The sequence below is a fragment of the Lissotriton vulgaris genome, chromosome 8, assembly GCF_964263255.1.
Source record: "Lissotriton vulgaris chromosome 8, aLisVul1.2, whole genome shotgun sequence".
In the NCBI taxonomy this organism is placed as follows: domain Eukaryota; kingdom Metazoa; phylum Chordata; class Amphibia; order Caudata; family Salamandridae; genus Lissotriton; species Lissotriton vulgaris.
In genome coordinates this window covers 1,144,626,982-1,144,651,732 of record NC_141696.1, presented here as the reverse complement: position 1 = coordinate 1,144,651,732, position 24,751 = coordinate 1,144,626,982, and the positions used below count along the sequence as shown (strand labels likewise).

Sequence of the window (24,751 nt, the reverse complement as noted above, 5' to 3'; positions counted from 1 at the left end):
ATATTCATGGCATAGCATAGGGCCCTTCATTGATGACTTTGTTGTGCCCTAAGGCACTCGACAGACCTGAATTCCTCCATGAGAATATCCATGATCTAGGTCTCCATGTCTGCAACAGAAATGCAATGAGGTAGCACTCTGAAGTATGTTGCTCAACAACGACACCTGGCCTTTCTCAGGGGTGGTAATTCTCAGGGAAAGTTCCTAGAGGGGATTCTGTAAAGCTGCTGGCAGAGGCATATTTTCATTTACAACAGTTGTAACGTAGGGGCACTGTGGTGACCAGACCCTTAACACCATCTGAACCTATTGAGTTCTTCCCTGTAGTCTCATCTCAGAGGGGTAGGGAGGACATTTGTTGGCTGCAGGTGTGTCATGTCAAAGTTGCAAATGTAATTGGCACTCCAATAGTGGTGCCAGCAGCAGTGGTGGTGATGGTGGCTTTGGCAATGGTGATGGCAACATTGACATGGTAACTTGGAGGGGTGGCAGTAGGCGCAGATAGCTGGATGGTCCCTCATCCTTATCCATGGCTTCTGACTGAGAATGCTGGGTATCCCCTGCAGTGGTATGCTGTGATTACTTCGTGGTGTGTGAATAGACACACCCTCACCCTGAAATCCTCAAGTGAATGGGGTAGAAAAATTGGCTTTGGGAAATGTCATTACCACACAATCATGGTCATACCACCAGGAAGCATGGGGATCAAGAGGCTTAGCCAACTGGTGATACCACACAGTATCCTACTTTCCTTTATATTTCCACCATAGGTATCCCTCCAGGTGCCACACGGAATCATAAGAGTGAAGACAAATCACTGAGCAGGTACAATAAGGGCTGAACTTTGAATCTCGAAACCTGCACAAATTTCTGTTTGTGCGTAGGCCTGCTGATACTGTCCCACCCAAAAAAGTGAAAGTCTGTTTTTAGGTATAGCGTTAGCCAAGACCTTTTGACTTTACTAAAATTATATGTATAATATACTGTTAGACCTGCAATCATTGGCGTATGTCTCCCTTCCCCTGCTACTCTTCCTGTCCTGTATGTTGGCTAGATATAGATGTTCTGGGCACCGTGTCACTGCTACTCAGTGCCAAAGCGCGAATGCTCCATGTATATAAATGAATGTGTGAATTAGGATAACTCTGACGCTTACATTAGTATAGCCTGTTTTGTTAGGGGTTACTTTGGATCACCCTATCTGGGCCTAGGAACCCGATAGGAACTATGAGTTTAATATGTTTATAATCAGGCCGGCACGAGTCACCTTTTAGTGAGGACCATTTAGGTATTATATGTTGTGAAATGCCTTTCCTAAAAATGCGGTAGTTTCTTGTTTAAAGCTTTACTGCGAGTATGCGTATTGGCCGTCTGGTTTTGGAGCAGCAGGGCCAGCTGGGTCAGACCTGGCTGGAGAGAGGGATTGGTATTTCAAGCGTGGGGAGGGCCGACTCTTTGATCCAAGCAGGGTCGTGCCTGGCAAGGTGAATGATGGCTCCACCTCTCAATGGGGTCATTGGACCTAAAAATTAATGTAAAAAAGTCTCAAATAATGATACTGGGTAAGGGTACAAAAAATAAGCTTACAAAAACATTTACTTGTGGCAAACAAGAACTTTGCAGGGTTGCCACCTTCCCTTATCTAGGCATCACTTTTGATGAGAGAGGCACTTGGGGCCCCCAGCTAAAAAATAGGAACATCTCCCTTGCCAGATCTTCTTCTGCATTGCAGGGCTTTTCAAAAAAATTGGGAGCAAGGCCAGTAGCAACTCTTTTAAAAATCTATAAAGCTAAATGTCTTGCCGTTGCTACATATGGAAGTGCTATATGGGATATTGTCCCATGGAAAGTCTACAGATTACTGAGAACACATTTTTAAGAGCTGTTCTCTCTGTACCACAGTCCTCCTCAACTTATATTGTTCACACGGAACTTGGTCTAGGTTACATTTCAGACCTGATTAAAGTGGCTCCTGTTCTGGCTTGGTTAAAGACATGGCTGAACCAAGAAATTCCCCTTAATCATGTTATTCTAAAAGACTGCTTGCAGCTGGACAGAGTAAATAAAATCCAGTGGCTGGCCTACATTAAGAACTGTCTTGTTAAAGTGGGGAGACCAGATCTCTTTTCTTCCCCAGCCTCTATAACTATTAAAGACATTGAGCTTATTAAAGGCTTGATGGGAGAAGTGTTAAGGCTGGAAAGGGAACAAGTAGAGCTCGAAAAACCAACAGTGCGGACTAGTATTATTCTGAGTACTCATGTTGGACCAGAACCATATCTGATTATCGTAAATCAACCCTTTCATCGCTTTCTCTTAACGCGCTTTCGGCTTAACTTGAAACATTTAACTCTTGGAAATTTTCCAACATGGAGTACTCCCGAAAATGCTATGCCGTGTTCATGTGACAATTTTTCAATCCAGAACACTTTACATTTTTTAATGTTCTGTGACCATTACACGGCACCAAGAAGGAAATATTTGATCCCCATCCTAAAGGAGGCAGGTTTCATCCAGGTCAAGCCAGCGCTCCTGTTCCTACAGTTATTACAGACCCCTAGGACTATGTTCCATGTTGCAAGTTTTTTAGTGGGGGCTGTTAGGATAAAGAAAAGGATGTTGCCCGACAATATAACAAATATGACCCCATAAGAGATGAAATCAAATACTGGTTATAGGAAAATGTTTACTATATGAATTAATATCCTGAAATGCAATATGTACATATGGTTTTTACTTACTGACCTCTTTTTAATACTTTTTTAAAAATCTGAGTCTGTTATATGATAATGTGTCTTTTATTTTTTTCTCTTTGTAAATAATTATTGAATGTAAATTAATTAAGATCTGATCATGTATAATTATGTGTTGTTTGTATGAAATTGTATTTTTGCCTATGTCTTTTTATGATATTAATTTATCGAAAATAAAGTATTTTGACTGACTGACTGACACTGGGTGTCTGATAGCAGAACCCCTCATTCTGAAAGGGCAGGATGTTGCCTCGTAAACCAAGTGCCTCTTGACCCCACCGATCTGGTTCTGACTGGAGTCAGTGATTTGCAACCTTAGAGAACAAAGACTTGTTAGGTATAAAATGCTGCACTGGAACTTTCTGGATGTCAAGACGAGACTCTGTCCGAGTGAACAGAGAAAAGTACTTTGCAACTTTAACCCATTTTGCTGAAGAAACTACCCGAGGGACCAGTTCGAGGGAGCCTCCTGCCGAAGTGTCAGGGACATTAGACTTCACCCTGTGCCTTCCTGTGCAGGGAGTTCCTCTTGCAGGTGAGGCCCCCATCGAGTAATCCGGAGCCTCTAGTTCTACTGTAAGGGCCGCAGACTGGACATCTTCTGAAACTTTTGCTGAACCTGTGCAGGCAGCTGCAGCTCAGAGGGAACTGCCGTCACTGAGCGCGCGCCTAACTCTGAACCTTTGAACCTTTCTTTGCTAAACTGCTGCGGGACGCGCCAGCTAACAAGTGAGCCAGCGCCGCTGAGAGCCCTCCGAAATCTGCACCCTCCAACCTCCCGCAGGATCTGTGTCGGCCGCTACAGCTGAGGGAGAGCTGTCGGCACTGAGAGCCGCCAGAACCTGTGCTCTTGTGATTTGTCCTGTGGGCCGCCGCAGTCGAGAGAGAGCTGTCGCCGCTGAGTGCCCACACCCTTTGCTATTCTGCATCATTGTGACTTGTCCCGTGGGCCGCGACAGCCAAGAAAGAGAGCTGTAGCCACTGAGTGCCCACTCCTTTTGCTACAGTGCACCATTGGGATTTGTCCTGTGGGCCGCCGCAGCTGAGAGAGAGCTGTAGCCGCTGAGTGCCCACACCTTTTGCAACTGTGCACCATCGTGATTTGTCCCGTAGGCCGCCTCAGGTGAGAGAGAGCTGTAGCCGCTGAGTGGCCACACCTTCTGCTACTGTGCATCATCGTGATTGGTCCCGTGGGTCGCTGCAGCCAGAGGAGAGCTGTAGCCACTGAGTGCCCACACCCCTGTCAGCTGTGCACCCCCGTGAGCTGTCCCATGGGCTGCCGCAGCCAGTGTTGATCTATAGCCGCTGAGCCCCCACCACCCTGTATTACTGTGCATCATCGTGCTTTGTTGAGTGGGGCGCCGCAGCTGAGAGAGAGCTGTAGCCGCTGAGCGCCTGCACCCTTGACACCTTGGACTACCTTGCATCCCCCTTTGGAATTGTCCCACGGGCTGCTGCTGCAGCTGAGAGAGAGCGGCAGCCGCTGAAAGCCCGCACCCTTGACACCTTTGAATACTTTGCATCCCCCTTAGAAATTGTACCATGGGCCACCACAGCTGAGAGAGAGCTGTACCAGCTGAACGCCCTCACCCTTGACAACTTTGCATCCCCTCCGGTATTGTCCTGTGGGTCGCCGCAACTGTCGCGTTCTAATCTAGGACCCTGATCGATACTGTGACCTTATGCCCCTATACGGCTAGAAATCCATTTATTCCATATATTGGCATAACCGATGAACTGCAATATTCAGAAACTCGTCTCTGGCCTCACACGAACAGAGCCACATTTCAGAATCGCTTTCTCTGCAACTTCCTTTGCAGCTCATTAGTGCGATGACATAGCAGAAGTTACTATCTAAGATTCCTAGATTAACACTCCGAGTTCTTCAACAAGATAAAAACTCAGCAACCTGGGAAATCCCCGCTTGCTATGTTTTGATTAGTAATAGAACTCTAATGAGTACTGATAGACGATCACTTCCTAGTGACATCTTTATTGACGTCTCATGTCCAAAAACTTACGTCAAACCAGGCACCTTTCAGGTATAAATATTACCAATGTTGCCTTAAGCAAATGCTGATGCTGCCTCAATGCCATCGATGCGGTTACATCGCTGAAGCTGATGATACCATTATCGCTGCTACTATCGCTGCTAACGAGCGAACAATGGTGTGGTGAACACAGGAGCTGAACAGCCGTCCCCTGCAAGAGCCCAGCAGATGCAAGCTGCCCGCGGACGCTGCCCCTCCTCCTCTTCCTCACAGACGGGCTGAGAAAGACGCTGTCTTTTTCTCCTGCCGAGAAAATCCAGCTCCGGCGTTTCCAGCCCACCCTTGCGGGTGACTGGGATATCGAGTTCCCGAGAGGAGATACCAGACCTCCAACATTCTATTCCAGAGGTATGGTGTTGACTAAACCCTTAGAGAGAATTCTTGAAACAAACCTTGGCAAAACCAACTTAACTTAAAGCTACTTACTTACTCCCCTCCCAAGTATTAGGCTTAGGTCAGGTACACTGGGGTAGGCGTAGTTAGAAGCACCAGTTGAGTATGTTAGCCTAATGTATATATGACTGTATATATGTTTTATTCATTTTAAACCATTGTATGGCTCAGAAACCATATCAATGCTTTTACAGTATTATTTCGCAATACTCTTTTCACTGTACGCACTTCATCTAATAACAAGTATTGCAATTGTGGCAATTCATTTCTCTTGTACGAGAAGAAAGACTGTTCAATAAATAATACCTTTTATTGAAAACGCCCGTCTCTCTATTCTCTACATATTGTGAAAGTAATCTGCACAACAACTGACTGAGTAAAATAACTGTCTATTGTTTCACACGACCATAGAGATTGACTCTTGATCTGAGGAGCAAAGTTGTCATGTTGCACGGTTGTTGGAAAACTGAATCCCTTCTTGTCTGTACCAGGGAAGCTGATCACTTCCTATTCAGTCAAGAAAGTTTCCAGTGACCTCTGAGCTAGTTGGTAACAAACCCAATTAAGTTTAGCATAGTCAGTGGAGGCCTGGAAGATCCGCACTTCTACGTCGATACTACTGTTTATGTTATTCCAATGCGCAGGGCCTATTGGGAAAATAGGAACTACACTACATGGCGCCCAACGTTTGGTAAGGCGATAAACTAACGCAAGACGTTAGAGTAACTCAGTCGTGCATTTTTCACACAGACCCCTTTCTCCCGTAAATACTCCAATAGACGTCTGGAGTGGGTGAAAGGTTAAAATCCGCCCGACCTTAGTAGGAAGAGATTCCTATGTAAAGCTCTGGTTTATTCAACGTTGAAGGATACAGTGTTCCAAAATATTGTGCACCTAATCTTTGTCTCCTTGGAGACCTACTCTGCAAAAACCTTCCTGACAATAAAATGTCAGACAGTGAAGAAGAAAGGGAAGCAGCTAGATTGGCAACCCTACTAATAGAGGAAGACACGAGTCTCCTACAGACTGAACCGGATGCAATAATCATCCCGGTCAATTTAAGAAAATCTATAACGTTAAAACTTATAGAAAACGGACTGACACCACAAGGTGGTACAGTGATTTTCGTGATAGAGGCACACGAATATCGGCAGACAGAGGTATTCTATTCATGGATAAACTTTCCAGCGGCAAACGCTAGAACAAAAGAGTTTCACTATTACAAAATAGAGAAACCACCGGATGAGTACGCTCCTTTCGAGGAGATTGAAATCCCATTAAAATACCAAGAACATTTACTTTGGTTTAAAGGCGCCCTAAAACATAATGATCATATTACCAGGCTCGGTCCACTAGGTAGACCAGGAGCAACGTGGCCGGTTCTAGCCAGCTACACACCACATCCGGACATTGCAAAAATGTCTAAAGAAGAGCTGTTAGCACAGCTAAAAACATTAATTAAAATACATAGGCAATTAGTCCAATATGTAATGCGGACTGCAACAGTCCAACCAGCTGTTAATGTACCACAGCTGACCCCTCATCAGGGGAACACAAATAAAATTACACCACAGAACATACAATCATGTCTTGGTAAAACACCCGTAAAACGGGAACAAATTCCTTTCTGGTTAGCACAGAAAATTACTCAAATAGAGGCAGTATTTCCGAATACTACCCCTTTCGAGAAACACAGGATTCTGACCATCTGCCTTCCTATGGGGGTCGCACCACACGTGGAGGACTGTGACACTTGGGGTACAGTCTTTGCTTCCATTTACACAAAAACACATGGTGTTCCGTCTATGGCGGTAATACCAGAAGTGCTAAAACAGATTCAGAATGAATACGGTCCAGAACCCGCTTTAACTCTTGGTATGAAATTACTGAAAGATTTCAAGCAGGTCTCGGCTATATTACTAGCCAACATTAAAGGAGAAGCGGCATCTGTGGCGATCCGCCAGAAGTTGAAGGAAACAGATATAACAGATCAACCAATTGAACTTGCCAGAATCATAGAGAAATGCTATGAAGAAGTAGGTAGAGACAGCTTGGGTGGAAAACCAGTAAAGCCCCAACTGCTCAAAAATCCTAAAAAAAATTATTTATTAAAAATAATTCTAACACTCCTAAAAAGAGCTGGGATGGAAATAAACAATCCACTCCCAAAGAAAAAGTTTTCCAGTCCAGAGGAAGGTCTCCTCGACGGAGGGAAAGAACTCCGACTCGAGAACACCAGTCTCCCCAGAGGGAGCCCTCTGAGAAAAGATATAACCTTAGAAATAGGGATAATTTGAAAAAACCTGATAGATATCTAAGTATTGATACACGTCCCTCTCGATATTTTTCGCAGAAATCGGAAAGAAGAGGACGGTCAGACCCAGGAGAGCACACCAAGTCCAAAGACAAGGAACCTGCTCAGAGTAAAAAATCTCAATTTCCAAAAAAGAAGGTAGCCAGTATTAGAGTAATCGAACATACCGAGAATACTGAGGACACAGTTGAAAAACGGGGAGTGGGCACAGACAATGTTAGACAGTGCAGCAGAAATCAGTATAGCCCGCAAGATCTTGATGAGTCATCTGGAGACAGTGGACACGAATGAATACATTCAGGTTGAAACTGCCGACACCAGACTTAGCGAGCCCCATAAAATATACGAAATTACATTGCGTATAGAGGGTGATAAGACTAGGAAAATAAGGGGTCTATTTTGGGATAAGCTCTCAAAAGGCTATGATATTCTGTTAGCTGAAAAAGATTGGCCCCCAGAGTTTGTCAGGGAGTGCCCTCGTGGCGAAGAAATGATTATGCCTGCCTTCTCGAATCACATCCCGATTCACAAAAAATATACTTATGCAAGGAAATGGGCAGTAGCCCAGGCACCAGCATTATATAAAAATCATGTAGGATGGGATGAGGACTCTCCTCCTCACAAAATCCAATTAAAAAGTGAACCAACTGCACAAAGGCAGTATCCCATTAAGCAAGAAGCTAAAAAACAAGTCAGGGAGATCTTAGATCAACTTGAATACCAAGGGGTGATTGAAACATGCACCTCTCAAATGAACAATCCTTTGTTTCCTGTCTCCAAACCAGACAATTCATATCGTCTAGTTTTGGACTACAGACACCTTAATGCATGTTGCAAAACTTTTGCAGTACAAAATTCGCATAGTGCTGCACTAATGAATAACATAGTTAGGAAAAAATATAAAACGACATTAGACATATCTAATGGTTTCTTTTGTCAAAACATTGCACCACAAAGCAGATATTTGACCGCTTTCTCAGTAATGGGGTCTCAGAAAAATTTCTGTAGGCTCCTACAGGGGTTCAAGAACAGCCCAGGACTATTCTCAGCTAGAGTAACAGAGTTACTACAAATATATGATGATGAGGCATTGTCTTACGTAGATGATATCTATCTCACAGACGACGACTTGGAGACTCACTTGAAAAGAGTGAACAGCATTATACTTGGGTTCGCAGCAGAGGGTTACAAATTCAACTTTAAAAGTCTCGAATTGCCCATCTGACAGTATTATTTTTAGGATACGAATTATCAAGTGAAGGAAAAAGCCTAGCGGACAACTTCTTAGAGAAGTGCGCTGTACTCCAAGCTCCAAAAACGCTGAAGAACTTACAATCGATTCTAGGCTTTCTGAATTTCGGTAGAACTTACATTCTAAATTACGCAGAGAGGGTTAAACCTCTCTACGAACTAATAAAACCTGATTTTAAACAAATCACCTGGACTCAAAAACACACAGAAATGTTGAGATCACTGCAAACAGACATGTTAGCAAAAACAAAATTAGATACACATGACAACACACGCAATCTTGTAATCCGAGTCATCCCAGGAAGATGCGGATTCACGTACCTGACCTCTAATGAGGGAGAAAAGGTACCAATTTCAATTAAATCTCACTTGTACACACAAGCAGAAAAAACATTCAGTCTCACAGAAAATACTGTGAAAGCAGTAGAAATTGCATTAGTGAATGAACGAGAACTAGCACACGGCAAAAGGATTAATATCCTCACAGCGGAATCCGCATTCGAGGCGCTATTCAGCCCAATAAACCTGCCTACAGTGTCACTGGATCCGAAATGGATACAGTGTGTAGATTCTCTTGGAGCGGAAGATGTGAAATACTATTTCGCCCCGCAATTCAAAAAACTGAATGATTTAGAATATGAAGAAGAATATCCTCTGCCAATCGAACTTCTGCCTCTCCCACAGTACGCCTGTATAATCTATACAGATAGATTTGTACAGCATTTCAATGTAGAGAGCAAATCCTACGATGCAGCCTACGCGATTGTTAAAGGTCGCTGGCTGTGCGGTAAATTCAGACCGAAAATAACAAAAACTGAATCAGTGAAGTACTGTTCGGCTCAGAGAGCTGAAATCAGATCTTTAAAGATGGCGCTCGAAAATGCAGAACGTGAATTCCCACACTAATCGTGTGTGATTCGCATTTTTGCGTCAACTCGTACAATAATAAGCTGCAGAGTTTGATTGAAAACGATTACAAAGATGACACAGGTGCCACAATAAAGCATAAATTGCTCTGGAACCAGGTAGCTCTTTTACAGAAAGAACTACAAAAGACTCACGTGATACACGCACAGAGTCTTCAACGTGATGGCGTTCACGTTGCAGGGAATTCCTTGGCTAATACAGCCACAGCGGAAGCAACTAAACCGGCTTCCGTAGCCACAAAAAAGCGTGCAGAAAAATACATAGACGGGGAAACCATGCTGGCAGTCAAAACGTCCGTAAAAGGCGACTGTGCAGCACTACCCATGAACTATCCACTCAATTATGCATACGTAATCGATGCAAACTCCGTTCCTTTTGCTCGAATCCCTGGAGTGGGGGATAGAGTGATTCCAAACACGAACAGGAGAGGTCTCCTATTACAGGAAGCACATATGGGGTTGGGTCTGAAACACCAAACAATCAGGGACTCTCTGAAAGAATTACAATCAGAGTACTGGTGGCCGGGAATGAGCATAGATATTCAATGTTTTGCTAAAAATTGTGAAGACTGCAACAGAGATCGCAGTGGAGAACTGGCCAGTGTAGTGTCAGGAACCCTGATAGACAGCATAAGTCGGTCTATCTGCGCAATCAAAGAAGAGAAGCGCGTCCCATTGTACATCATGAAGGCTAAATCCACTTAAAAAAAATGTGGCTTCCAGCGCTCGGCTGATGCCAGAACGGTTATAAAAGATCTGCGAGTCTTTATCGGTACATACGCAATTGCCATGTTCCATTCTGACCAGGGTCCTGCTTTCAGCTCTCGAGCTTATAAGGAGGCCATGGCCAGCATGGGAGTTGGGTTGCGGTATTCTTGTCCGTCACACCCCGAAGGGAACAGTGTGGTAGAAAGAAAAAACCGGGACATAAAGCAATCTATAACAGCGAAGGTATTAGGTTCAGGTGCTGGGTGGGTCAAACATTTAATAAGTGTCCAGATCAGTCTTAATAATTTGCCAAGAAATTCTCTAAAAGGTTTCAGCCCATACGAACTATTGTTTGGAACTAGAATGCGAATTCAGGACCTCGATAGTCAGGTATCAGTGGTACAAGAAAAGAAAACAGACTTTGATATCAAAGATCGTTTGGCTGTTTTAAAGGACTTGAATGAAACAAGAAAATCCCTAAGCAGCATAAAGTTAAAGCAACAGCCATCTACCATTGACGAGGCACCACCAGCAACAGTCCCAGCAAGGCCTGTCTGGATTCCAAAGATTGGGGATCTAGTCAGAGAAAAAATAGCGGTGAAGAAGGAATTTGGGCCTTCTTACAGAAAAGCAGTACCTGTCTTAGCAATCAACGGAACAAGATCAGTAGTACTACCGCCCCTTGCTAGTAAAAAGGAGAACAGAGTTGTATCAATCGACCTGGTAAAACCACAAGCATGTGGCCTATAATCAACAGTAGGCCCAGTGGACTCCCAAGAAACAACAGAATACCCAAATTTGCAACAATCCAAGAGGTTCAAACTGAAAGACTTATCACATTCGATCAGCCTGCAGTGCACAGAGAGGGACTATGCAATAATGCCATGGAACTCGTGCCTCTTGAAACACAGATTGAAACAGTTCGTCAAGAAACACCAGTCTACAATGATGTGGCATCTGAATGTGCTACCGAAAGACAAATTGAAAGAACAATTCCAACAATTGACAGAACTGCCTCTGGTTATTTCATCAACTTCGATAACTTTTCCGAGGATCAAAGCAACCCCGAAGTGATGCCAGAAATAAAAAAGACTTTTAAAGAAAAAGCAACGGAACTCTTTCATCAACTAAAGGAAATTTATCTTATTTCTCCATGGTTAGAGTTTTGGTTCGGTCTAGGTATATTTTTCCTCCTGCTTTGACTCATCATGGTACTGTGTTTGGGAAAATTCATTGAGGGAAAATATAGTACAATGGACACAGCAAGTCAGAACATCAACTTAGTCCTCAAACCACACAGATCATCCCACGTGAAGAAAAGAGAACTGTCAACAGTAAATGTCACAGCCATTCCAATACCTGGTGGGGTAGTATGGGAGAAAACTGACTATGAAATCTATGGTCCGGTCGAGATCCTGAAGTATCCTCATCAATTCAAGGTTTCCTTAAGTGACTTTGTAAAACCTAGTACATTCTCTGATGATTGGGACTTTGAAAGTATTAACAATATGATGTCTGATTTAGTAATGTCAGCTAGATTCACAGATCATGATTATTTACAAGGTTCGTCTAGTTATGAGCAGATGTTCTGCTTCACACATTATGGTGATCATTACTTGCATAAATCTGCACAGCCTAGAAATGTTTTAAAATATAACCAATGGGAACATTGTGCAACACCACCGAAAAGCAGTTCTAAAACATTCTATGAGAAACTCAAGTACTTCTCAGGGTTTAACACCAGTGATGCAGAAACGTTTTATTAGAAACTGTTAGATAAAACAGGGTTGAAATCAATGCTGGCAAATACTAAATTGATATATTCAGAAGCATTTTATGAAAAAATGATGACATTTGGTTTTGATTATTGGAAAAATAACATTGAAACAAAAACCATCTGGGGTACAAAAGAGTGGCAGGTACAAGGCCTAGAAGCACTGTTTCGAGCCTGCATGATCCCAGAACAAATTATGTTTTTAAATGACACAATTCATCAAACATCCTGTCTTGGCCTAGCTAAGATCAAAGACCTTAACAAACCGTCTATTCCAAAGCCAATACCTGAGAATGCAACAACAGATATTGAGATAGACGTATCAAAAATGTTACATTTAAACAGAACACATCCTGATTGGAAAAAGTGGTTAATCTGGCCTACTGACACAAACAACTGTCAAGATAGATTCCTGAATAAAACACAGGGGTTAAAAATGACCAGATGAGACCCTAGATACTCCCAGAGACAACATCCAGGGATAGTAACAACATACAGTGTAGGGAAACTGCCTCAAATGGCTAGGATCATCCACACTGGCTGAAATTAAGCAACACTTGTCTTTACTAAAAGATGGTGCTGATTTGCGAGATTTCATTCTGGGACCACGCAAACAGCGTCAAAAGCGTTTCATAGCGACCAGTATCTATGCGGTATACAACGAGGCTTGGAAAGTCACGCAAATTGAAACAGCAGAAAAAATACGAGAAATTGATCGTATTAATTTGGAAAAATCACTTTCTGTAGTGGACAATAGGTTAATGACTCTGTCCTCCAGAATATATTTGTTGGACAATATTGTATCCTCTGCCTTTGATATAATAGACAGAGACTTGCTAATGTTACAGCATGGCCAGTCGCAATTATGTTCTATTGTACAATTAGGCGGGACGCTGCAAAATCTTTGTTCAGGCTATGTGCCTTGGCGTTTAATCAACACAACGTCATTGTTTTCCATCTTTAACCTTACTGATAAACAAATCAGCTTGGCACAGAAAGGAGCAGACTATACAATCCTGAGCATCGAAAAACTTGAGAGATTACCATTGACAATGTCAGAAAGTCCTGTCATTGAATGGATAATACACGGGATTATCACAACTCCGATAACAACTTTCCGATTTAAAAATTGCCTTGAATACATACCTACTGGCCAGTATGAACGATTGGGTAAAGGGTACATTAAGTCAACATGGAAATTACCATACACACATACATGCTATAGTGACAGCAACAAAAATGTATTTCTTAGTGGTGAAAATTGTAAACATTCACTAAGCGGTATACTTTTGTGCCAGGGTATTAATTTACACGGAGCCTGTGAAGGTAATTCTAACAACCTTTCATGCCACTAGCTTGTCACACCTGCAACGCAGATAGAGCCTTTCTTTATGCAACTCGCAAATGGGAGTTACATTCTAATAACGGATCACAGATGTTGTGTACTTTTGCCAGGAAAAGCCTATCTCGTCCACGTAACTTCCATGGTCAAATGCTGTATGCAAGCATTGTTCCCGAGCGGCCCTGGAGACACTGAGACTCCCTTATGGCCTCGTTTGAATTTCTCTTCTATACGAATTGATACTTTAAGCAGAATGAAGTCTGTGCTTTTGCAGACAACAGTGCCCATCACGTCATCAAAAGAGACGTATGATCTCAAAGTTGGAAGGACGGCTTCGGAGATACATGAACTTTTATCAACAAATTGCCCCGTGCATTTCGTAGAAATGCTGAGCCAAATCCTTAACATGTCTAGTGCCATAGGCATCCCAGGCATATTTAAGACCGTTTTCACGGGACTGCTAACACCCTTCGAAGCAGTCTTGGGCTTAATTCCAAATTTTGTCCACTCTGTTTTTGGCGGCATACCCCTTATTTTGGGACTTGTAGAAGGTATTTTATTTTTGACCTTCCTGCTTCGTTATGGCAAGCCACAGCTCAGACATGACTCCGACAGGAATTGAAGAAACAATCCTAGCGATCCGCTACTGGGACAGAATAACTAGAGTCCTTGGATTGGCCAGGCTGAGAGATCTAAACATGACCTGGTTCCTTTCATTCAGACCTATATGGCAGAACTGTATCTTACTGGTACTTCGATGTATGCTATGCGGAGATGAATGCGTGTTGGACACCTGTCTTGCACTTCCATCAGCAGTACCAATGGATATCGATACTTTGCTCAGTCCGATAACGGCTCACGCATTATGTTGTCCCCAGCGGCTACCAATCCTGATGACGGCATTCGTTGAGACTCCTGTGCTACGACTAGGTGGTAACAGTGGAGCGAGTGACAAAAGCAACATCACCCAGGTACGACCTTCTGTGAGCATTGCTGATCCCGACTTTGACGACCGCAATCATTCTCACACCTGCCAAGTTACAGCACTATCGAATTTGGTCGAACTGTCACCTGATTTTGTAGACCAATTCTTTGAGAGCCTGTCTGATATGATGTTCTCACCCGAACAGAAACAATAACTTTAGAGAAGCATTCCGACACACAGCGTTCCTATGAACTCTGAATTCGGCCTTCAGTTTTGATCAACAAAAACTGCCAAAAAGCGTTGGAACTCTATTCCCCCGTTCACAAGAAAATATTTTTGGATTGAACTATTTTTCATATTATTTTCCCCTTTTTCTGGCACAAAAAAATTCTTTGCTTAAAGTAGACCTATTCATAGAGAACAGAAGCTTCTACTTCTATTTTTGATAAATCTAGAGACATAATAACTTACACCAGCCTCTAGCACATTTTTCTGCAATGCATTATTATGTGGTGAAATTATCTCGCCCTTCTTTTCTGTATTCAGAGATATTTCATGTGTAATTCTTTTTGCAAAATCGTTCATTGATTGCATATGCTATAATTTTGAATGATTCCTATGCTTAAAAGACGTACAGTACCTATATTTTCACGTATTTCAAATACGCCTATTTCAAATGCAAATATGTATTTTGGGGTGGGCAATGTTACACATGCATCTTATTGCTCTAGTTTTAGTAATTTGATGGACATAAATTCGTGGAGTGGGTGTTGCGTTCTAATCTAGGACCCTGATCGATACTGTGACCTTATGCCCCTATACGGCTATAAATCCATTTATTCCCTATATTGGCATAACCGATCAAATGCAATATTCAGAAACTCGTCTCTGGCCTCACACGAACAGAGCCACATTTCAGAATCGCTTTCTCTGCAACTTCCTTTGCAGCTCATTAGTGCAATGACATAGCAGAAGTTACTATCTAAGATTCCTAGATTAACACTCCGAGTTCTTCAACAAGATAAAAACTCAGCAACCTGGGAAATCCCCGCTTGCTATGTTTTGATTAGTAATAGAACTCTAATGAGCACTGATAGACGATCACTTCCTAGTGACATCTTTATTGACGTCTTATGTCCAAAAACTTACGTCAAACCAGGCACCTTTCAGGTATAAATATTACCAACGTTGCCTTAAGCAAATGCTGATGCTGCCTCAATGCCATCGATGCGGTTACATCGCTGAAGCTGATGATACCATTATCGCTGCTACTATCGCTGCTAACGAGCGAACGATGGTGTGGTGAACACAGGAGCTGAACAGCCGTCCCCTGCAAGAGCCCAGCAGATGCAAGCTGCCTGCGGACGCTGCCCCTCCTCCTCTTCCTCACAGACGCGCTGAGAAAGACGCTGTCTTTTTCTCCTGCCGAGAAAATCCAGCTCCGGCGTTTCCAGCCCACCCTTGCGGGTGACTGGGATATCGAGTTCCCGAGAGGAGATACCAGACCTCCAACATTCTATTCCAGAGGTATGGTGTTGACTAAACCCTTAGAGAGAATTCTTGAAACAAACCTTGGCAAAACCAACTTAACTTAAAGCTACTTACTTACTCCCCTCCCAAGTATTAGGCTTAGGCCAGGTACACTGGGGTAGGCGTAGTTAGAAGCACCAGTTGAGTATGTTAGCTTAATGTATATATGACTGTATATATGTTTTATTCATTTTAAACCATGGTATGGCTAAGAAACCATATCAATGCTTTTACAGTATTATTTCGCAATACTCTTTTCACTGTACGCACTTTATCTAATAACAAGTATTGCAATTGTGGCAGTTCATTTCTCTTGTACGAGAAGAAAGACTGTTCAATAAATAATACCTTTTATTGAAAACGCCCGTCTCTCTATTCTCTACATATTGTGAAAGTAATCTGCACAACAACTGACTGAGTAAAATAACTGTCTATTGTTTCACACGACCCTAGAGATTGACTCTTGATCTGAGGAGCAAAGTTGTCATGTTGCACGGTTGTTGGAAAACTGAATCCCTTCTTGTCTGTACCAGGGAAGCTGATCACTTCCTATTCAGTCAAGAAAGTTTCCAGTGACCTCTGAGCTAGTTGGTAACAAACCCAATTAAGTTTAGCATAGTCAGTGGAGGCCTGGAAGATCCGCACTTCTACGTCGATACTACTGTTTATGTTATTCCAATGCGCAGGGCCTATTGGGAAAATAGGAACTACACTACACAACCAAGGGAGAGCTGTTGCCCCTGTTCACCCATCACGGAGCAACATTACTAGAGTCCTTGCCTCCCCCAACCCGGGCCGCCACAGCCGCGAGTCGCTACTGCGGAGAGCCTGCCTGTCCCCGAGTGCCCAAGTCAGTTCTTTGAGAAGCTGCGCACCGTCCCCCCTTGAAACAACAGGTACCTGGTGCGCAACGGGTCGTGTAGGCCCCTTCCCTAAACTCAGTCAGTGTTACGATTTGGTTGATACGTTGTCATTTCTTTGAGTCCCTACGGGTTGACCTGCATTGTTATTGTTGACGTGCTTTGAGAGTTGAGTTAAACTGCTAGATAAAGATATTATTTTTCTATACCTACCTGAGTTGTGTCCTTTTGTGGTGTCATTACTGCCTTATTGTACCTGGTCATAAACGCTTCACACACTGCCTCTGAGATAGGCCTAACTGCTCGTGCTACGTTACCACAGGGTTGAGCAGGGGTTATCGAAAGGGGTGACCCACTTGCCCTGACTTAGGATGAAGAGTCCCTATTTGCACAGTGGCGCCAGCCAGTGCCAACTAGAGACCCCCATTTCTAACATTGGTGGTAGCGGTGGGATCCATTTGTTCTAACCACGACTTGAAGAACATGTTGGGTCCCTGATTCTCAACAAGCACCCACTGTCCTCGATTGGAAGAGGTTCCCCTGAGGGATTCCACACCTCAAGTTGAGCTGTCCACCACCCCATAGCCTTGAAGAAGACCCACTATGACATCTATGAATAAGGCTGTCGATAGGGTCGAAACATCGGTGTTACACATTGGCTCAGCCACATCAAGTCTCATGGTTGAGAATGAATATCAATTTGGCCTTCTACCGGAGACATTGATTCAATTTGTTCTGACCTCTTTTCTTTCAACTACCTTTCTCTAACTGTGAATTAAATCTGTTTGTTTGTAAATATTTCACACAAACCTGTATATAATGCATTCACATCACCAGTCACTGAGCATCTATTTCACTGTATTATATGTTGCTGTTTACTTAGAAAGCTTAAGAATACTAAAATAAATATTCTGATTAATTTTGACATGGATGAATTAATTGTCTTTTGAATTGTTGTTTTGGTTTGTGTTCCTTTGGTATCGAAATTGATTGATACTATCTACATTTTTTATGCTCAGATGAAGAAATAATTTTTGCACCCTACGGAACCATTGTAGTTTAGGTGTACCCATGGCAGAGGCTACTCTGTCTCCGCAGTGGTTACACCCCACTGATGGCCCAACGGAGTAAGGGCCATCAGAGGTTGACCTCTGTATTCACCCAACCAATTTAGATGGGCAAACATACAGGTCAGTTCTCACTGCCCATTACTGTCAGTGAAAGTTATCTAATGCCCCCCTCATCATGCGTAATAACTCACATGGCAAGGGTGGAATTTGTTTTGTTTTCAAAAAGAAAATCCTGTTTCTGGAAAACAAAAAATAAATAAGTTTCACAGAAAGCCCTTTCATGTTGAGGGATCCGTGCATCAAACTTGGAAAAGCATTGACAGGAACCGCCATGACAGCAGTTCCTGCCAATGCTTCAGAAATGACTGCCGGCTTGGCAGTCGTTTCTAATTTTGGCAGGCGGTTACTTCCTCAAGGCGACGGAGTAATTTACTCCATCCACCAAAACAAATATCAGGACCTAAGCTCCCTACCTTGCCTCCCTTGTTGGCCCCTTCTGTGCGGGTTCTTTTTACGCTCTCTGCTTTTCCAGAGGGCTTGGTGCCGCCAGTCTGTGACTTTACACTGCAGTCCCTTGTTCTCCGGTCTTTCCCTTGCATGGTTGCCGTGGCCTTCTGCTCCAACTGGTGCACTGTGCAGTTGGGCCACTATACGCTTTTCCTAGGTTCACGGCCATACACAGAACCTGGATTCAGTCCTGGGTTGGCGATCTTGGTTCAGGTTCTGTCTAGGGGTTTGTTCTGGCCATCAAGCCAGGTGATTGAATGGTTAGAGGCGGCAGACCCGGAAGCAGAGGACGGCCCGAGTCCAGGGTTCAATCCGCGGCAGGGTCGTGAACCAGGGTCAGCGGACTCAATAATTCTCGCCTCGGTGCCTACTCTAACCAGGGATCACACTCGACAACTCTGGGCATTAGCTTGCCTCATTTCCACAACGGCCCCCACAAACGCCGGGGATGCCTGGTTTCACCTTGGAGATACCCAGGAGGGAACATCTCACAGGGAAAGCCAGGACGGGTTCCCCAGCGGTCTATAGCGCCAGGACGCCTCCGGGTAGCAGTGCGCTTTACAAGACACACACATTTACATTGACTGGCTTTCAGTCAGATTCTCAGCACTCATTGTTGCTCTTACCTGTGGTCCAGCTCTGTTGAGCTCCTACTTGGGGCAGCTGGAGAATGATACTGCTTTAGCTCGGGATTTTGATGTCCTGGATCAAGGCACTAGCGTCTTTGTAGTCAGCTCCTTAATGTTATCTCTGCGTCTAGTTTATCCAGCCATTGGGTATTCAAATTTGTCGACCCACTCTTTTCCATATGGAAAATATGATGTTCCAAAGCAAACAATTACAATGCATGCTTTTACAACGCAGTTGTTACATTGCAACTACCATTGCATCGCATGATTTTTACAATACATGCCATTACAACGCATTTTTAAAACTGCCATTACAACGCATACCATTACAACGAAACCATTACAATGCATAATACTTTGAGGGTAACAGTAGGGTAAGTGTTGGATAGTTTAGGGGTAAAAATTACTATTCCCACTCAATGAGTGCGACAGTAGGGTAAGTGGTGAGTAGTGTAGGGGTAAAAATTACTATTCCCACTCCAGTGAGTGCAACAGTAGGGAAAGTTTTGGATAGTATAGGAGTAAAAATGACTATTCCCATGTACCCGAAAACCCATACCCACCCTAAAACTAAAAAATCTCCATGACTTACCTTATAATGCGTTGTAATGGCATGCGTTGTAATGGCATGCATTGTAATGACATGCGTTGTAGTGACATGTGTTGTAATGGCATGCGTTGTAATGTCATGCGATGTAAAGGCAGTTGCGTTGTAAATGTAGTACGTTGTAATGACTGCACTGTAATGGATGTTTCCCCTTCCATATGTTGCCTTTTATCACTCAACATATTCTGCTGGAAAGAGTCCAACCCTGCCTTCCTGCACGGTGGCTGCCTGCCTGCTTTCTTCTTGTAGCTGCAGCTACTGATCTGAGGTCAGTGTGGTTGGTGCTTGCTATATGACAGGCAGAGCCTTCGGGAACTAAAGCCCATATGTATATAAAATGATTTTCTATAGAGATAGAATGGGAAAAACTATTTGATACTTCAGGCACTAAACACATTTTTTTCAGATTTGCTAAATCTTGATCACTGCTGACTCATCATTTCTGTGAAAACAAAATGTACTTTCTGCATGCGCTGAACCAATGGAAACAACTGATGTTGAGGAACGATTATCGCAAAGAGACTATACTTCTTCCTAAAGTATGCAGAAAGCTCAAGCAAATACAAAGACAGTCACTCCACCTCCCATACAATAGCCTTCATTTGAAGATTTAATTTTGGCATAAATTAACGCTACTTTGTGGCATTTCCAAAAGACAGTCCTAAAACCTTAACAGGCTTGCATCATTTGATGCAGTGCATTATAGGAGCCCTCTTACTAGCTGAGCTTTAAAGTCGCAAAGAAGCAGGTGTCTTTTGCAATCTGAAAATCAAATCAGGATAACAAAAAAAAGGTGAAAAGAAAAACGGGACAGGGAAGAGTTTTCTTAAATTCCGAATCGAAAAAAAGGTCCGCAAGGTGGCAAGCCAGTGAACCATGCATGTACCTGTCTTCTGGCGGGCACCGTGACTTTCAAGTTGGACACGTGACCAGGTATGCAATATATCTCGAAAGTAGTTGCCCTTGAGCGGGCGGGTAAGCTTTGTAAGCAATGTGTTAGTCAGTAGCAGCTCATCCGCTAAGGCAGAGAAGAGTCGCCCCACTACTTAAAAGGAAAAATATGATGATAATAACGTATCATTATTATCATTTTTTTTCCTATTGCAGTCAGTGGCTATTACTATTGCAGCCAGGTGGGTTGGCAAGAGCAGGGGAGGAGTATTTTTCTCTCCCTAAGTGCACATGACTTTTCGGCCAGCCCTCTTGGGCTGGCCAAACAGTCATGCGGAATATGCATCTTCCCCATCAGGCTTCATTACACAGCCTGATAAGAAACATGCAAAGCCTCCCAGTCCCCATCTGAGCGCTGAACCACAGTGCTTAAACCAATCTCAACTCTCCGTTGCAGTGTTGGGATTGGCTCGGGGAGCCTGGGAGCCCAGGTGCTTCCTGCTAGCGGCTGGGACTGGAGACTGGAAGAAGGAAGAGGACGGAGGAGAGGCAGCAGCCGGCACAGGTAAGTCTCTCAATCACCCCTGTCCAGTAGCAACAAATACTAGCGTTGATATAGTTCTCCTCTTGGGAGATTTTTATGAGTCTGATGATTGATTGTTACTCAGAAGTAACATCACTTCTCGACTCAAACACAAAGCACAAACATATAAAATAAACTATGTTCGGAATAGAGCCATTGGGCAATAAGTTCAGTTGAGCTAACTTTCTGGTCCATAGATAGAATCACTGTCATGATAAATGTGGTGTTTATTCTGTAGTCCCCCATCATTTAATTCATGTGCAACTCATGGCCGTGCATCCAGAAAGGAGATAGGAAGAGAGAGAGAGGAGCCACTTGTAAGGAAATTAACTACAACCAGCATAACACAAGGTCACAGTAATATAACAATAAAGGAAAGGTAAATATTTCCTATCGCTTTGTTTCTTCTGGGTTGGAAAAATAGTTAAAAAAACAAAAAGAAATGCTGTCCAACAAGTAACTCTGCTTTTGTACCAATACATTCTAGGGTGTTCTGGTGCCCAGAACCATCGCTGTAGTATGCTCAGTTTGGGTTTATATTCCTCGGTCTATTTTCAGGTTTCTGTGTTTGCAGGCATATACTCACATTCTTTTGTCTAAATTATTTTTCAGAAATGAGCAATTAAAGTCCTACTTACAAATTGTCTGTGCGCCAGGACCATATACATATTTGTTTCGATAGGATGCCTTGATGGTATCTGCTACTTTATTTGCGATTTGCAACTAGAAAAACATGGAGAGATAAGCAAATAAATTTCAGTCATAAAGCTCTTGTCGACATTTCATTGCCTTTCTCAGTGCTATATGGATCTCCATTCTCCCTTTTCTACTCAGTCCCTCATTACATGTGCATCAGTTATTCTGTTGCGGCAAATTTACACCTGTCATTAGTGATATAGATTTGATCGGTTTTTGTCTGATGCTGAATTGACCCGGGATTACAAGTATTCCACAAATGGAATGGAGAATTACAAGGCATGTCAATGTTACTGCATCTATTTCCCTCGGTAATTTCACAATTCACCACGTTTTACTTCAGTGAATGTGTCTCTAGAAACATTCTAGGCAGTGATGCATGTGGAATTACCAGGAGCCTATTACCGCATTGATTGGAATTCCACATTCGCCCATTAATATTAGGATCCCAACCCAGTTGTCTATGTGCCTGCAGTAATCTTAAAGCGTGAAAGCATAACTCAAACTGGGAAGTTAGATGATGCTGCAGCCAAAACAGAGTAGGGAATGTAGTCCCCTATGGAAGGGCATGTGTTTGGCCAATGTTCTAGGTCAGGGGTCTCCAAACCGGTCCTGGATGGCCGGATCCTTGCCAGATGTTTAAAATTACTACATGTATCTCAATGGGGATATCCAAAAAATCTGGCATGGATCCGGCCCTCCAGGACCGGTTTGGAGACCCCTGTTCTAGGTACTGAGAGATGCAAACAACAGGTTTGTTCAACACAATTAGTGCCTGTTCATGAGTATCATACGAAGATGATGCACTACTAGTGCTGCTTCTATTGATACATGTTTTCAATACAAGGCTTTGCACATTGCTGTTGGGTCAGCATGACATGAATACGTTTTCATTCTGGACCACTTCTCTATTAAGGCATTGATTCCCACTTGTGGTTTATTCTTGCATCGCACTGAAAACGCGTGTCAACAGAAGCAGCGCTACTGCGCTAGTGCTTCATCTTCATATGATACTCATGAACAGGCACTAGCTGTGTTGAAAAAGCATGTTGTTTCCTTAATTACAGGCAAGCACTGTTTGCCTGCCTGTATATGTCTATATGTTTTTTTGTTGTCAGCTTTTAACACCTGATTTCTGTGCATTATTGTTTTTTGCTCATTGTTTGTTTCAGTTCTTTGCTTGTTTGATCTCTTGATCTTTGGTTTTTGAAATTATTCCAGCTGGGGTAACTCAACTTTTAGTTTGAACTGTAGTAATAAAATTGAAAACTCTGATAATTGAATCTGTTTATGGAACTGATTTTTGTATCCAGAACGACTGTATTTCCTTTTCTGTTAAGGGTCCATTGTCTCTAGAATTACTCAAGTACCCTTGGTCCCTTACGTTCTTTGGGTTTCCCTTGTGTACATATACTAGTATCGTTTTTCGATAGCGCTTGTTCTTTTCTTTACCAATACTCCTAGACTTGTAGTCGATGTGGTATTGCTAATAACATTCTTGCCCAAGTGGGCCAATTCGTCTTTAGTATCTCTAGCACTTTAACATATGTATTATTGTCAATCCTGCCCTAGTGGGCTATTTGCACATGTATTGTCTCTAACCCTTGTTATTACTTCCCTCACCACAAAACATTGTGTGCATGATGCTATTTCCTGGCTGGAACTCCCTAACGCCGAAAGAGATAGAACGAAACTCATTTGTACAACTACTATTCTTAAGCCTGATGGGACCTGAAATATATTATAGATGCATTTATAACTCCTCTTCCATGTTTAATTCAGCTGCAGTCTTACTGTCTAATCTGATAATGTATGTCGCTTATAACCTTCTCAACTCTTTCTCGCTGTTGTCCCCCAGGTATTTCTAGGTATGGAGTCAATCACACAATACTTCAGCTCTTTATCTTTATAGTTGTACATTCTAGCAAAATGTCTTATGATTGGATATGTTTTATCCTTAGTCTTAATTGCTCTAACGAGCTGCATCAATTGTTAATGTATCGGATGTAGTATGCTTGCTGAATACTGTAGCCCGCTTGGACACACTAGCACATAGACTGCATACTCTGTTCTGCAAGTGTATGCTCCTCCTATTTTTTGAGGGACTTTGGTAAATGACATGTTGTAATGAGGTTTATTAACTCCTTACTGACATGCCTTTCATTTACTGCACTTTCAGAAACCTTGGCTCCTCTTTAACGTATTTTCTTTTGAAGTGTTAAGTGGATTACTTCTTACAAATTCATCACACATAGATCTCACTATTATAAATGTAATCCCTAGTTTACGTGGTAACAAAAGTCTTAATACATGATAATTTCTTGCCAAATCTCAACATTTCTTTATTATTTTTCTAATGGCTCCTTCTTATGTGCTATAGTTTGTGATAATCTAAACTACACTTCTTTTTCCTTCTTCTTGGATTTTCCCTTTCCAGCCAATACCACTCCCCTCTACATTTTGTTAGGTTCTTCAATTGCTTTTTGCATTCTTTTTTCTGTGTTCTCCCTTTCCAGGAAACACGAAGCCATTTCCAATTGTACTTTTCATATTCTATCTCTTCATTGAAATTTCAAAGCTTCACCATACAGTATTCTTACAATCAGACTCTTGGATAAAAACAACTTGCATGCAAAACTGCAGACCTAGGTGAAAAGGCCACTCTTTCAATCGGTTTAACTAAGAAAGGGTAATTCAATATTGATCTGGCGCGTCTGTGCAATACATTTACACGTTAAAACACTGGGAAACTAAGGGTGCGATTTAGAGTTTGACAGACGGGGTACTCCTCCAAAACTGCCAAATGACCCCCCATGCCATGGGATAATTCCCATGGCAAGGGGGTCAGTGCTTTGTTTATGTTCAAAAACAAAATCGCATTTTGAGATTCCATCCGCCAAACTCTAAATAAAGCCCTAAGGGACAGATGTAGGTTGCCAAT

General features: G+C 42.7%; 1 protein-coding gene across 2 annotated transcripts in view; it reads right to left on the bottom strand.

The window, feature by feature from the left end:
• Nucleotides 1-24,751, bottom strand: part of CPB2 (carboxypeptidase B2) — a 146,604-nt gene that overhangs the window by 8,122 nt on the left and 113,731 nt on the right. For both annotated transcript variants that reach the window (XM_086935006.1, XM_086935007.1), the window contains one exon: nt 21,753-21,837. In XM_086935006.1, coding sequence (XP_086791132.1) covers nt 21,753-21,837 — 85 coding nt within the window. The remainder of the gene's footprint in view (nt 1-21,752; nt 21,838-24,751) is intronic.